Below are 15890 nucleotides of genomic sequence, written 5' to 3'. Positions count from 1 at the left end.
TCAGACATCAATTCTTTACTCTCTAAGTAAAATACTCTACACCATCCCTTACCTTCATGCCTCATTTTACAAGGGTCTCAGCAGTAATGTGACAATTATACCTGTTTTGCTCTTCTATAACTTTAGCAACTTATAACAGTCAACTTTGTCCTAGAAAAACATTATTCTGTGCTAGCTCTAGAAATACCTGTTTATTTGAGCAAAGAAGTTATCACACTTAACTAAGTTTCAATGGCTTCATGACCAGACTTCACAAAAAAAAGAAGTTCTCTTTTGGTGTGGAGACTTTAAAAAAAAAAAAAAAGCTAACAAGTACAATTTCCAGATATTTAACATCATACTATCTATTTGAGCTTGTCCTTTTTAGTTGTTTATATAAAATTGAACACATGCAGATTCACTTTTCTTGGCACACAGATTTAAACTGAATATTCAATCTGCATTGTTTATCACTATCAAACCATTTATAATAGTTTTAAGGTTTTTAAGAGTACATTTAACTAGTAGTATTAGTTAGTAGTATCCACTACTATTTAACATTGCAATGAACTACTTTTGAAAACTAGTCTATTTTGTGAATTAAGAATATGATGCAAACAGAAAAAAAAAGCAGATTGAAAAAGAAAACACATAAGCTTGCTTTTCCTGGAAAAACAATTTGAAAGCAAAAACAACCTGCATCCTGTTTTAAATGTTATCACCAAATGACCAATTTAGTCCTTGTGGCACGGGCACTTAAAAGCAAGTTATGAAAGAGCCTTAGGAAAAAACCTAAGCCTCCTGGCAACAACTACATAATGTTTCTTCTTTCTTACATGAAAAAGAATTATGACCCATGTTCTTAAGGAAGGTAAAAATTTAGTGTGCCCTTTCCTACTAGGAGACAAATATTCGTAACTTTGAAACTCTTTGTCTAGCCTTAAGAAGAAACTTGTCTCTATATAGTTCGGTAAAGCTAAAGAAAGTGTTAAATGGATTTTACAATAGGCAGAGGTCATAAACAGTCCTTCTCTGGGCCTGTAAATTCTCCTTGTGCACAAAAATTCTACATAGGGCTTCACCTACAGGATGTGGACATAGTCTGTTATCTGTTCCCCAATCTCCCAAGAAACAGAACTTCAGAGTCCACGACAGTTAGACCTACTGATTTACTTTCAGCAAGTAGACTGAAAATAGTATGGGTAATATCTAAATATTGTTAGTACATTGCATTTACTGGGAAACAAAGAACACAGAGAACTCTCTAATTGATCTGTCTCAATGTCATGAAATTTTTTTATGAAAATCTACTTTTACTTTATGAAAGTAAACAAAGGGTAATAAAACCCAGAAAGTACAGGTTTCCCCAAACTTCACAGACAATAGTATAGAAAGTAACAGTTGAGATATAAGGAGACTATAAAATTCATACGTTTTTCTTACATTTGTGAAACATATGTAAACAAAATTTCTTTTCTGTAGACTACTTGGTACTGCAAGGGATTTGAAGACCACAATATGAAAGACACTAATCTAAGATAAATGTGGTTGAACAATCATTTACTACTTATTAAATTAAACTGAACATAGCAATCAGTGTTCAATCTCTCATTTACTATGTTGAAATGTTATCTACTTCCATAAATGCTTCAGTTCTTCCTACATGTTCAATACTTTTTTTTATAACAGTCTTTCCCAAGATGTCAAGCTCTTTGAGAACAGCAATTATTACCTATCTTTTTTTTAAACCACTTTCTTAGCAGCAACAAAATAAAACTCAAGAGTTTAAATGATCTAAGGTAACAAGATGGACTCCAACTCTGTCTGATATCAAATGTGCTCAACTCTTTATGGTAAACTGTTCTCCTAACATATTTACAGAGCACCGAATACTTAAAATGCACGCTATTGGGCCAATCACCTTGGAAAACTGAATGTTTATGTTCAGGTGTCTAACTACTAAAGAACTGTACTATCAGCCCTGGCTGGTGTGGCTCAGTGGATTAAGTGCTGGCCTGTGAACCAAAATGTTGCCAGTTCAATTCCCAGTCAGGACACATGCCTGGGTTGTGGGCCAGGTCCCCAGGGGAAGGCATGTACATGAGAGGCCACCACACATTGATGTTTCTCTCCCTCTCTTTCTCCCTGCCTTCTCCTCTCTCTAAAAATGAATGAATGAATAAATAAATCTTTAAAAAGACAAAACAAAACAAATATACTATCAAAATTCCTTCATCTATCTATACTGATTAAGAATAAGCAGAGATGTAAGCATCTCATTAAATAAATGGTATTAAAATAAGTTAAGGCAAAGTGTTAACTATTCTAAAAAGAATGTAAAACTATTAAGAAAACAAAGAATCATATTCTAATTTATAATCCCCACACACAGTTGTCAGCAATTCAAGCTATCATGAAGAATGACTCCATGAGCCAGTAACTCACAACATAAAAATAAGTGGCAAGTTTCTGCACTTAGCTGCAAAAGGTTGAGCTAATTCTTCTTAACATAATTTATGAACAGCTACAAGATGTATTTTTATTGACTTAATTTAATAGTAAAAATATTATTTACATACTCTTCTTAATGTTTTTAATTTGTGGATGTGGTTGAATTCCTCCAGCTGGAAGTCCATAGGTACTTATTCGTTGTACAAGACTTGCTACATTCCCATGCCTTTCCCGTCTGATGGGCAAATTGTCATCCTTGGATTCTGTCTCTCTCTTAATTTCCTATAAAGGAAGAAATCAGTAAATAGGAAATTTTATATTTTATTAAATTAAAATACAAAAACACAGGTATAGTTATTATTATATAAAACACCGATATCAACAGTTTTCAACATTTTCCTCTATTCACACAAATTTAAAGAATGCAAAGCACTTCGGTAACAGTGACTCATTATGAGTTTAAGTTTTAGCTGAATTGGAGATATAAGTACAGAAAAGGAGGCTGACAGACTACCTCCAACCCAAACATACACATTCAACCTGAAATACATAAACGAACAATGACAGACAATAATTCTAAGTCAGAGGTAGACATACTTTTTCTATAAAGGGTCAAACAGTAAAATATTTTAGGATCTGTAGGCTGTAGAACCTGTGTTGAAACAATGGACTCTGCCATTTGTAGTGCAGAAACTATACACTTAATAAATAAACATAACTATGTACCAACAAAATTTTATTTTTGGACACTAAAATTTCAATTTGATATAATTTCACATGTCACTAAATACTGTTCTTCTGATTTTCTTCTAACCAGTTATAAAATTCTTAGCTAGCATTCTCAGCTCATGGACATTACAAGAATAGGCAGTGTTCAGATTTGGCCAGCAGAGCCATAGTTTAATGAACCCTGTTCTAAGTTCAAGGCTAACAAAAGATATACAAACCCTTCATGAAATGAAGTATGAAATTTTATTTGAAGACATAAAAAATAAGACAAAAGGGAAGTTATGCCATGCTCAGTTTAAAAGTCAGTATCACAAAGATATCAATTCTCCCTGAAACTGATGTAATGATTCAATGCAATTCCAAAAATATCTCACAGATTTGAGAGAGCAATTTAATTAACAGGTTCTAAATATGTATAAAAAAAACAAGGCCAAGAATAGCTAAAATACTCCAGGGAAAAGAAAGTGAGGGGACTTTTTTCTTTTTGACTAAGATATAAAGAAAAACAATGTGACACTATAAATTATACAGTGGAATACTGGCACAAAAACAGACATACTGATAAATGAAACAAAAAATCCATAAACAAAATTTGTTTTATAATAGATAAAAAGTGAGAAAAAACTGCATGGTGCTTGCAAAAGTACTAACTATATTTAGGGTATACAGAATAGAACTGGATTCCTACCTCACATATTTATACTGATATTAATCATTTCTGTTCATTAAAATCAACAATTAAAAAAGTGAATCACTAACCAGAAGATATTCGTCACATACAAGGTTAACAAAGAATTTCTATTTCCAGGCAGTTGTTACTCTGTAACTGGTAGGGCTTCAGATAATTGACTCATTTATACTATAGAAAAGGGTCTGATGCCTGCTTTTTTTAAATAAACAATATATATTATTTTGCAATCAGAATAGAAGTTTTTATTTGGGGAAACTATTATTTTGGTGGAGAAATGTGAAAAATTATTAAAGTACGAATCATAGAAGAGAAAATACTTTGTAATAGAGATAATTTGCTTCATTTTTATGGGTAATGTACTTAAGGAAAATACTTCAATTAGCTATTAAAACATGTGTATCATCATTTGAAAACCTGCTTTCAGACAACACTAAGTATTTTTCAAACTAAAACAAACATAAAAGGTATATAAATACTGGTAGTTAAAAATTCAGCATGCCAAAGAGTATTCATTTTGGATTCTCCTGGTTCTTGAGCTACCTAAGTTTTTTAAAAATGTCGTGTCTCTGAGAGTCATTGTTGCTTTCTAGTACAAAAGACCAAGAACTCAGAACTTGACATTCAAATCTTGTTCTTCTAGGAAAGTAACTTTAATTTAACCCAATGTTAAAAGTAAAGGTTTAGGAGACAGATCGCTTGGGTACAAATCTTGGCAAGACCCTGTTCACTAGCTATGTAACTTATGTTACTTTGGTTATATATGTTATCATTTTGCTTTATTTTTTAAAATATTTTATTTTTAGAGATAGGGGAAGGAAGGGAGGAAGAGAGAGAGAGAAACATCAGTGTGCAAGGGAAACACTGATCAGTTGTTTCTTGCACGCCACTAATCAGGGACCTGACCCACAACCCAGGCATATGCCCTGACTAGAAATTGAACTGGCAACCTTTCAGTCTGCAGGATGATGCCCCAAACCACACCGAAGTTATTTATATAATCTTTTAATAAAAATTAACTATGTGAGCCCTGACCAGGTGGCTCAGGTGGTTGGAGTTTCATCCTCTACACCCAAAGGTTGTGGGTTTGATCCCCAATCAGGGCAGCCCCCTCCCTTCCTCCCTCTCCCTCAAATTACCAATAAATAAAAATGTAAAATATAAAACAAAATTAAGAAATATAATTAATTATTTTTAATTTTACATTCAGGATTTCCAAAAAAGTGTTATACAGAACTAGAACCTCAAACTTTACAGAGGCATAAATTAGAAGATATGGAAAAGTAACATTTTTAAAGAATAAGGAAAGTAAGATTAAATGTTTATTTGGTACCTATATGATGTTTCAGCTTTACTGCATCAACATCACTCACACTTAAAACATCAGGTTTCCAACCTAACAAAATGGTTAACCCAATTCCTAGAGTTTTTGTTTTATAGAATATTAGTAACAGTATATAAGAAATGATACTGCAGAAACTATAAGTCATCAGATTTTCCATCTTATTATGATCAAATTAAACTGGATATTTATACACACACACACACACACACACACACACACAATAACTTGAGTGCAAAGTGAAATGACCAACAGAGAAAAATCTCCTTAATATGAAATCAATGTGTACCTTTTGAGTGCTAACATATTAGAATCATCAAGAAGAATAGCAAAGATATAATAGAAGGACTATTTTGAAAGTTTTTAAACTTCTCTCCTTTCCCAAATACGCTATTCTCCACGGAACTGCTGTCTCTTTAATTTGGACAAAGAGCCTCCCTATTTCAACTGTTCCCCATTTGTAAAAGGGAAAAGTAGGAAAAGGTGGGGAGAGTTATGTACATTCATTGGCATCCTACTCCTTTCCTCTTCCTATTACAAGAATGCTAATGAGAGCCAAGTGGAGTGGAAAAAACACTAAATAAAGCACTCCTCTTAGTCAAATTCTTTCAGCCATACCACACTGATTGAAATGAACTGAAAACACCCCAATAATTTATAATGGCCCCATTTTCACTAGTTTATTAATTTTTTAAAAGATGCTATTTGTGCTTTCAGTCCTAAAATGAAGGGGTTTTAGGATATGCATGGCAGAAGATGAGGGCTAGTCTATCTGACTCAAAAGACAGGTCTACATGGAAATCCTTCTCTCAAAGCTGCTAGACTCCTTGAGGCCACAGATGACAATGACAAGCAGACAATGAGTATGAACTAATGAAAACCAAAACCAAGACATATCGCAGAAGCCCAGCTTCTGGCAATCAAGATTTTCTGGTTTAAATTATTACAACTTGAGGAGGACTTCTGGATAAGATGGAGGCATAGGTAGACACGGTTCACCTCCTTGCACAACCATAAGAAGGATCACAACTAATCTCAAAACAAAATACAACCAGAACTGCCAGAAAATCAAACTGTATGGAAGTATGACAACCAAAGATTTTAACAAGAAATATTCATCCAGATAGGTAGGAAGGTCAGAGCCAGGGAGCCAGTGAGGAGAGGACACAATGTGGTGGCAGCAGCAAGGCAGTGTCAGTTGCGGTAGGTGGAATGGGTAATACCACATTCACCTGTGGTGGTTAAAAACTGGGAGGGACACCTAGGGAATGAGCTATCCCAGTCCCAGTCTAGACGGCGCAGCCAGGGTTCTAGAGCTAGGAGAAAAAGCCTCATGACTTCTGGCTGTAAAAACTAGTGAAGGTTGGCATGGCAGAAGAAACTGAGGATCTCTCAGTAGGGTTGGTTTAAAGGACCCACACAGCCCTAGAATGTACCCAAAACCATGCACTCTAGGATACAACACTAGGGAAGCAGCTAGAAGAGTGCCAGTCATGTAGGGAAATGGGGGAAGTGACTAGAAACAAGTGAGAGTCAAGAAAGCAACATTGTTCCCTCTGAGACCCCTCCTCCACATATACTGCCACAAAGTGGCAAAGTGGGTTGCCTCACCCTGGTGAATACTAGGGTTCTGCAACCCTTACAATGTTAACTAACAGGTGCGCCAAAATGGAGCCAAAGCAGCTCTACCCAATACACAGATACAAACACAGGGAGGCTGTCAAAGTGAGGAGACAAAGAAATATGGCCCAAATGAAAAGACAGATCAAAACTGCAGAGAAAGAACTAAGCAAAACTGAGATAACCAACCTATCAGATGCATAGTTCAAAATACTGATAAGCATCCTTGGAGATCTCACTGAGTAGGGCAAAAGCATAAGAAACGAAATGAAGGCTACACTAAATGAAATAAAAAAAATGAAGAGAGAATAAGAAGACTGTAGGACATCCCCAAATACGCCAACATCCAAATCACAGGAATGCCAAAAGAAGATGGAGAGCAAGAAACTGAAAACTTATTTGAAAAAAAAAATAATGAAAGAAAATTTCCTTAATTTGGTGAAGGAAATAGACATGCAAGTCCAGAGTCCCAAACAAGTTGGATCCAAAGAGGACCACACCAAGACACATCATAATTAAAATGCCAAGGTTAAAGATAAACAGAGAATCTTAAAAACAGCAAGAAAAAAGCAGAGAGTAACCTACAAAGGAGTTCTCATAGGACTATCAGTTGATTTCTAAAAAGAAGCTTTACAGGCAAAATGGAACTGGCAAGAAATATTCAAAGTATTGAAAGGCAAGGACCTACAACCTAGATTACTCTATCCAGCACAACTACCATTTAGAATGGAAAGGCAGATAAAGTTCTTTCCAGATAAGGTAAAGCTAAAGCTAAAGGAGTTTATCATCACTAAACCCTTATTATATGAAATGTAAAAGGGACTTATTTAAGAAAAAGATCAAAACTATGAACAGCAAAATGACAACATACAACTATCAATAATTGAATCTTTTTAGTTGTAAAACAAAACAAAACTTAGCAAACAACCAGAACAGAGATAGAATCACAGAAATTCAGATCACATGGAGGATTATCAATGAGGAAGGGGGAGGGGAAAATGGCAGAAAAGGTACAGGAATTAAGAAGCATAATTGGTAGGTACCAAATAGACAGGGGGGTGGTTAAGAATAGTGTAGGAAATGAAGAAGCCAAAGAACTTATATGCATGACCCATGGACATGAATTAAGGGGGGGAGCATATTGCTATAGGGGACGTGGGTACCAGGCTGGAGGGGGAGGGCAAAGGGGGAAAAATGGGACAACTGTAATAGCATAATCAATAAAATATACTTAAAAAAAAAAAAGAAAAAAGCCGTGGCTGGTGTGGTTTAGTGCACTGAGTGCCAGTCTGGGAACCAAAAATCCATGGGTCCGATTCCCAGTCAAGGCATCCAGGTCCCCAGCTGTGTGAGAGGCAACTGATTGATATTTCTCTCACACATCAATGTTTCTCTCCCTCTTTATCCCTCCCTTTCCCTCTCTCTAAAAATAAATAAATAATATCTTTTTAAAAATTATTACAACTTGAAATACTTTAGCAGAAACAAAATATATTAACTCCTTAGTGGAAAATTAGGTTTTAACTTTTCAGGTAAGTCCCAGGTAAACACTAACATAATTTGTATCATAATGTCTTGACTTTAAATTTATGGTGTGAAAAACAGGATATAAAGGGGAATGATGGTACAAATAATTCAGTTTAAAATATTTTCTATGGAAAACAATCTATACAGTATCTACCAAATTCCTAAAAGCAGAATGAGGTTGAGGAAGTGTAAAAAAATGTACTTTTCATAACAAATACTTTCATACTGCTTGAATTTTGTTTCAACATGTATTACTTCAGTGACTTTTAATACAAAATTTGGTATACCCACAAATAACAGCACTATTAGTCAAACTGTTCTAGGGCATTTAGTGAGATCTTAGTTGTATGAGCACACATCACTAAATCTAAATCCTTATGTATCTTTTCTGGCATTATCTGTATCAAACTATTTCTCTAATTCAGTGAATACAGTCCATATAGGATTTATAATATTATCAAAAGTAATCCAAGTCACAAAAAAATTGCTTTTTTAATGTTTTACAGTATGTAAATATTTTACATACTGTTAATGTTTTACAGTATGTAATAGAAAATGTGCTACAATGTATCATAACGATACATAACTTTTAAATTGTCTATTTTTATTTTAACTCCCAATAAGCAAATAAAAGTTGTCTTCCATTTAGTATTCTGATACCTACAGTTATTTTCTCCTCTACTGTGTTTCTAATTAATGAAAGTAAATCAAACACCAAATGTTCTTCTCCTAATTTAAAGCTAGCTTCCTGAACTATTGTTCTATTAAAGCCATGAATACATCTCTTAATACTTGAAAACAGGTTTATCTAAACAAATTAATAGTTTTCATAAAGTCAGAGATTTAAAAAATTAAGGTTACACCCTGGCTGGTGAGGCTTAGTGTACTGAGTGCTGGCTTGCAAATCAAAATGTCACTGGTTCGATTCTCAGTCTAGGGCACATGCCTAGGTTGCAGGCTGGGTCCCTGGTGAGGGGGTGGGGGTGTGCACGAGGGGCAACCATACATTGATGTTTGTCTCCCTCTCTTTTCCCTTTCTTCCCTTCTCTAAAAGTAAATAAAATCTTTAAAAAATAATAAAGGTCACATAAAATCAAATGTTATTTCCTTCAATCAAATAATAATTCTTATGGAAACAGTGAAATGCCAACAGACTTAAAAATGGAATCAATGTTTTTCAATGTTCTTCTAGAAAAAGAATGTTGTAATTAAAAAAAAAAAAATCACTGAGTCCCTTTCCCAAGTAGCCACGTACATCATCAGATCATCTTATTCCCTGTATTGCTACTTAATATTAAGATAAATTGTCAAACTGCCTATTAAAGAAAAATATTTGATCATTTAAATCTTTTCCCTAAATGTGAAAAAAACTGCTAGAAATTTAGGTCAAAGAAAAAAATCCAAATAATATTTATTCACTTATCGGCTTCCTGTAGTATGTGTGAATAATTTTTGTTTACTTGTTACTTGTATCAAAACATCTAAAACATTTTATCAAGTTCTGAAAACTCTTCAAAAGAGAAAAAAATTTCATTTAAATTTTTTAAACATAACAATTCACTTACCAACACCTGAGACATCTTCTGTGAACATATCCACTTCTTTTTTAAAGCAGTAGAGTAGAACTGCCGTAACAGTAACAGATCATATAAAAACTTGTAGCACTACCAAGGTCATTAAAAGCCCACAAGAAAGCTGCTTCAAAGCTGGCAGATTAGCAGCCCCTATCCGAAACTACTGTCCTCCTAATACTCATTAAATACAGCTAACATTTCTGTTAACTTCTTTTGATATGTTATTTCACGGATATCCCTCTGTTTTCCCCACAACCTCCTGTGCTTCAATACTTGTAAAACTATCAAATGTGCTTTCTACATTGGTGTCCCTCCCTTTCCCCTCCCCAACTTCCTCTGACTCACTCAGGTGATCAGACTATGCACTCTACCATATAAGAAACTCATCAGTGAGCAGAGTTCACTAAGGTTTATCAAATGCCTATAACTAGTTAACTGCACTGTTAGCTACTTTCATATGTTATCTTAATCTTCAGAGGCAAGTCATAAAAAAAAAAACAAAGGTATCAAGTACAGTTACTACCTTTTTACTGAATGCTAATCTATGTACAGTATTTTTGTGTTAAAGGTAATTAATATTACATTTTTCTGAGCACTTTATAACAGCTTAAGAAAAAACAACTATTCCCATGCCACCTCTAAAAGGAGAAACTCTTCTATATTGAATTTTTAGACTGTTAAGGGTGTGCACTACAATCTCTACTTAAGGAATCACCATTTAGAGTTACTCTTACAGAAAGACAGATGTACTTTTCCCAATCCCTCCCACTAAGTACAGTTAAAAACTCTGGACATTACACACTTAAAAAAAAAAAAGGTAACAGTACTATGAAAAATGGAGGAAAGAAGGTAGCACAAACTGAAGAGACCAGGTTCCTCCAAACCTGGTGAGTTCATTGGGTTTTCTTTTGTCTCACATATTCCAGACTGAGTACTGGAGAAGCCCGCAACCTAGATAGAAATGCCAATTGGCAGAAAAGGGCAGCCTAACAAGACAGAAAGCTCCTAGACAATAACCACTCTACTGCAGTCACAGAAAAAAAGAAAACTATAGTCTCATCCCCACTCATGCCAGCAAAGGCCAGGTAGGGAGCCTAGATTTATACCCAGGCTATAACAAGGCACCCCAACTACCACCACTACCCCAGATTCCCAGCCAGGGTGGTGTCAGATGAAGCCAAATGGAGAGCCAGGACTCTCCTCCCAACAAGGCAGGAATGAGCACGCTCCCTCTACTGTGAGTGCAGGCCACAAGACAACACTGAGACACACCTGCTCATGCAGCAAGGAGGGTATCAATGGAGGCCCACCCAAAATCAACAAGTAACTCCTCCCTCTCCAAGTGTCAAAGGAGGCCAAGTGGGGTACTAGACTTGGAGGTGATTCATTTTTCTTTTCTGAGCACTGGTTCCCTCTTTAGTTAAATAAAGTTTAGATTTCGATCCAAGGTCCTCAACCAATATTGATTTTTAAAAATAAATTTTTACCACCAGTACTTTTACCAGAACTTGAACAAAAATCCTCAGCTTTTAATAATGAGTCCTCAAAGATGTCTGCTTTCTCATCTTTTCTTAGTATAGTAACTGAAGCAACTGTCCAAAGGCATTTTATTTTAGCCCCCTCATTTTCAAAGAACTACTTTTTCTATTCCAAAGGACTCAATAACAACAACAAAAAGATCATTTCCACCAGATCATTTTTCTATCAGACTATTCACAGAAAAGACCTATCACAATCAGTATTACCCTAAGCAACTAAAGCTTACACAAACCCTAACACACTAAAAGCTTTTTATTGTCTAGTTTCTCACCCAGTCAGCCTACTTTTCAATAAACTTGATCTTTTCCAACACTTCTACCACCACCAAGACAAGACTATTTCCCTAGGGAAATAGGCTAATCAGGCTAACTGCTTCTCCCATATTTTCTCATTTCAATAACTTTCTTCTTTATTTTTGTTCTTCCTTAAAACTACTTTTTTAAAGGGGCAATTAGAAATGTTCTACCTTATTTACCTGTTTTTATTGTTAACATCTGATTTGCAGTACCTAGCATATTATAGGCACTAAAAAAACCCTAAATATTTGTTGACTAAATTAACAACTTTGCTGATTTTCTTCTCCCATTTCCTGAGCAAGAAAATAATAGGATGAAATAATAAACTCCCTCATATATCTACATGCAAGACAATATACACACATGATCAAATTCCTAACAACAATCCAAACAGGTGGGATCTCCCAATTTTACATAGGAAGAAAAGCATGCTCTAAAGTGATGCATCTTTAGGAAAAATACATAGTAAGTATGCATATGGGTATGGGGGAGATGGAGTAAGAGTCAAATAGAGGTTCATACATCCTGACTCCAAATACCATGTTCCTTTCACAGGGCTATGCTACTTTCTTGAAGTACCTCTAGTACAGTAGTTGCCAACCACAACCATCACATTGAGCTTACCTTTCTCTAATTTCAGGGATCTTTCCCAAAGGAAATGAATTCCTTATGTCCTCTGCACTCTTCTGTGAGTTACTGGCCAAATAACCTCAGATGTTATCCCAGAACACCCAGTTTAAGCTATCACTGCCATTTTCCTTACCACCACCACTCACTTTTTTTCTTCCAAAGTACACCCATGGCTATCAAAAATTATCTTCATCTATCTCACTTACTTATTCATCACATGTCTGTTTTCTCCCCACCATTAGAATAGAAACTCATGAAGAGGGAACTTACCTGTTACTCTCTGTTGTATCCCTAGCATTTATAAAAAGTTCTAGAATATAGAAACCTCAGTATATAGTTAAACAAATGAATGAATGGCAAACCAAAATGAATAAAACAATTGAGAGGCATCATAAAGAGAGGATATGCCACCATTTTGCTACTGACCTTACTAAAGAATGGCTCAACAAAAGGTACCAGGGGAGTTTACTTTATCAGAGATACTGAAGAAACCCATTATCCATATAAAATTGAAAACTCTGCTATAATTGCTGCAAGACAATACATGTATATGATAAAAACTATGTGCTTCAAAGACAGCTTACTGAGAAGTATCCCTAACTGGTGCTAAAGTTGCTGTTAATCTTATTTGCAAAGGATAAAAACACTCATTTTATTTGCCATATTTTTCAGACTATGAGATGCACTTGCCCCCAAATTTGGGAGGCAAGGGGGTATGTCTTATAGTCCTAATGTAGCTTACCTGGCTCCCTGGGGGGCGGGCGGCCTATGTTACTTATGTTATTAAATATTTTATCACATTTTTTGCTTAAAAAATTTTTTTCCCTATTTTTTTCCTTTACAACTTAGGTGCACCTTACATTCCCAAAAATTTGGTATATTTAACACACGTCACTAGCTGGACTACAGTAAATTCTGCATGAAAGCATGTCCTTTCTTTTCTGTGTGTGTGTGATTCCAAAATAGATTTATTTATTAAGAATTAGTTCCTGGCCCTGGCCGGTATGACTCAGTGGAATGAAGCATCATCCTATAAACTGAAAGGTCGTGGGTCAGGGCACATGTCTGGGTTGTTCATCCCAGTTGGGGCACATGCAAAAAGAAACCAATTGATGTTTCTCCCTCTTATCAGTGTTTCTTTCCCTCACTCTCCCCTTCTCCTCTCTCTAAAATCCATAAGCATGTCCCCTTGGGTGTGATTAAAAAAATTATGGCAGTTTCTCCATAAAAATCATGCATTATCCCTGGCTGGTGTGGCTCAGTGGATTGAGTACCAGCCTGCAAACTGAAGGTCACCAGTTTGATTCCCAGTCAGGGCACATACCTGGGATGCAGGCCAGTTCCCCAGTTGGGGGCATGCAAGAGGCAACCGATTGATGTATTTCTCACACATTGATGTTTCTCTCCCTCTCTTTCTACTTCCCTTCCCCTCTCTCTCTAAAAATAAATAAATAAAATCTTTAAAAAGAAACCACGAATTGTTCTCACTGGGCTTTTAACATACATCAATTCTTTGTGGATTCCTCTAGTCACTCCAATACTTTAAAAAATAGAGTACTTTTTAGTGCCAGGAAGGACAGTTAAGGCTGTGAGGCATTTCCTTGGTTCTCAACATCTGTAGGATTTATTGTCTCCCCCTTGAGAGAATACACGTGGTAGGTAGCTTCTTAGGTTGCAAAAGCTGGCCCTAAAGAAAATAATTATGAATAACAATGCAAATATAGCCATCTCTAATCAATTATTTTTGTTCGATAGCTTTACAATAAAGTCCCCTTAGTCATGGTCATCAAGGGCTTGTTGGTTTTCAGCTATAAAAATGTTTCTACAAAAAGAAAGAAAAAGCAGGATCTTTAACAACAGTGCTGTGAGGCTCTGCTGTGCAATGATGGGAGAATACACATCAGTTTGTTTAAAAAAAAACCCCACAATACAGGTCCTGTATAAATTTCAAATCAAACTCCTCATGGTCCATCCTTAAAATACCCAATACATCATTGTGCCAGATGCTTAGAAGGATATGTGCTCATTTTTAAGGTGAGGTGTATGACAAGGCTCCCCCAGAGTCATGCTCCACACATTGGGGACAAAACCAAAAAACCCTAGTCCTTGATTTATTAGCAACACTGACTTTCACCATACTGAAATGAAGGTATAGTTCAGTCTGGGATGTTGTGAAATTCAAAGATAATTCAAAAGAACTGTTATCTATTGCTCTATTAGAATAGAACCCTAAAAAATGCCTTTTAAAAAACCAGGGCCATTCCCTGAAGAGCCCAGCCAGACTTGGGGCTGCTCTGGAAGACACAAGCCAACAACGACTTGCCAGATTCATTCAGTGATTTGGGTTTGTCTGTTTCTGTGAGAGCTGCGGGGGAGGAGGGCAGGCGGAGGGAGTGTGCCCACTGCTGCGCATGCCTACATAGTTGAATTTGGCATTCATCTTAGTGTACATCTCATAGATGACATTAAATGGTGGTCATGTAGTTGACGAGGAAGAGGCAGACCTTCTCCAGGCACCCCACGTCTTTCATATTCTGGCCCTTGGAGAACACTTTCAGGAAGGTTAGACTTACAGGATGGCACATAAAGGGTTTCCTGGAAGATCTTTGCATGATCTGGCCCTGGTACTTCTTGAGGACCAGTTTGTAGGCCTTGGTGGCACTGAGCCAGATGAAGTTGAGGTGGTTCTTGTCCTGCTCCCTGTCACAGATACTCTGGAGGAAGTTCTGGATGAAGTGGAAACATCTTTTTCAGCCACATCAATGGCAGCATAGCCCCACTTTGGACCCTGGTCCATCCTTCTCCACCTATAGGATGTTCTGTTCTGCACCTACAGGATCAACTTGGCTGGGTCAGTGTCATATACAGCTTTGATTTTCATGATGTTGTCACTTATGTCTACCTTGATATGCATAAACACCAGGCACCCAAGGCAACCAAAGAAGAGCAGCAGGTAGGACATCCTTGAGGAAGGGCCCGGTCTCAATTTGCTTGCCCACAGGCAGCAGCTTCAGCAGGTGCTCAGCCAGCAGTGCCATTTCAAAGTCAAGGTCCACAGTGCAGCCCCAGACAGTGCTGTGGGCATCCACGCCATTCCAAAGCATGTATTCTCTTTCACTGTGTTATGATACCAATGAGATTTTGATGTTGGTACCACAGTGTAAGCTATCCTGATACACTAAGCCTTCAAATTCCCTTAACTTGTATAATAAAAACTTTCTGGCAGAATTTCTAGGGGTGGCAGTATAAGAACATGAATAAAACTTTGAATGAATCCACTTACAAATAACTTTCCATGAACATTGCAAGCCCTGCTTCATTTCCTAAATCTTATCATTTTTACATTTTTTGCATTCCATTTTAGTCTTAGAAATGCCCTTATGTCAAATATCTTTTTCTAAAATCTCAAGTTGAGTTTTGATTAAAAAAGGTTTATTCAAAACTCAGTTTTGTTTTGTTTCAGTTTATTCCCATAAACTGAAATTTGAGGAAACATTTTTTACTGTTGACTGTTT

At 36.2% G+C, this 15890-nt stretch overlaps 1 protein-coding gene and 1 pseudogene across 1 annotated transcript in view; both read right to left on the bottom strand.

The window, feature by feature from the left end:
• Positions 1–15890, bottom strand: part of LOC123821519 (CD2 associated protein) — a 137031-nt gene that overhangs the window by 76162 nt on the left and 44979 nt on the right. Inside the window, exon 3 of the mRNA XM_045842930.1 lies at positions 2559–2712. Coding sequence (XP_045698886.1) covers positions 2559–2712 — 154 coding nt within the window. The remainder of the gene's footprint in view (positions 1–2558; positions 2713–15890) is intronic.
• Positions 14708–15413, bottom strand: LOC123821393 (annotated as a pseudogene).

The sequence above is a fragment of the Phyllostomus hastatus genome, unplaced genomic scaffold (assembly GCF_019186645.2).
Source record: "Phyllostomus hastatus isolate PE091 unplaced genomic scaffold, TTU_PhHast_1.1 phas_contig_40, whole genome shotgun sequence".
NCBI classification, from domain to species: Eukaryota; Metazoa; Chordata; class Mammalia; order Chiroptera; family Phyllostomidae; genus Phyllostomus; species Phyllostomus hastatus.
The sequence above is the reverse complement of the archived record's forward strand: the minus strand, read 5'-3'. Positions and strand labels throughout refer to the sequence as shown.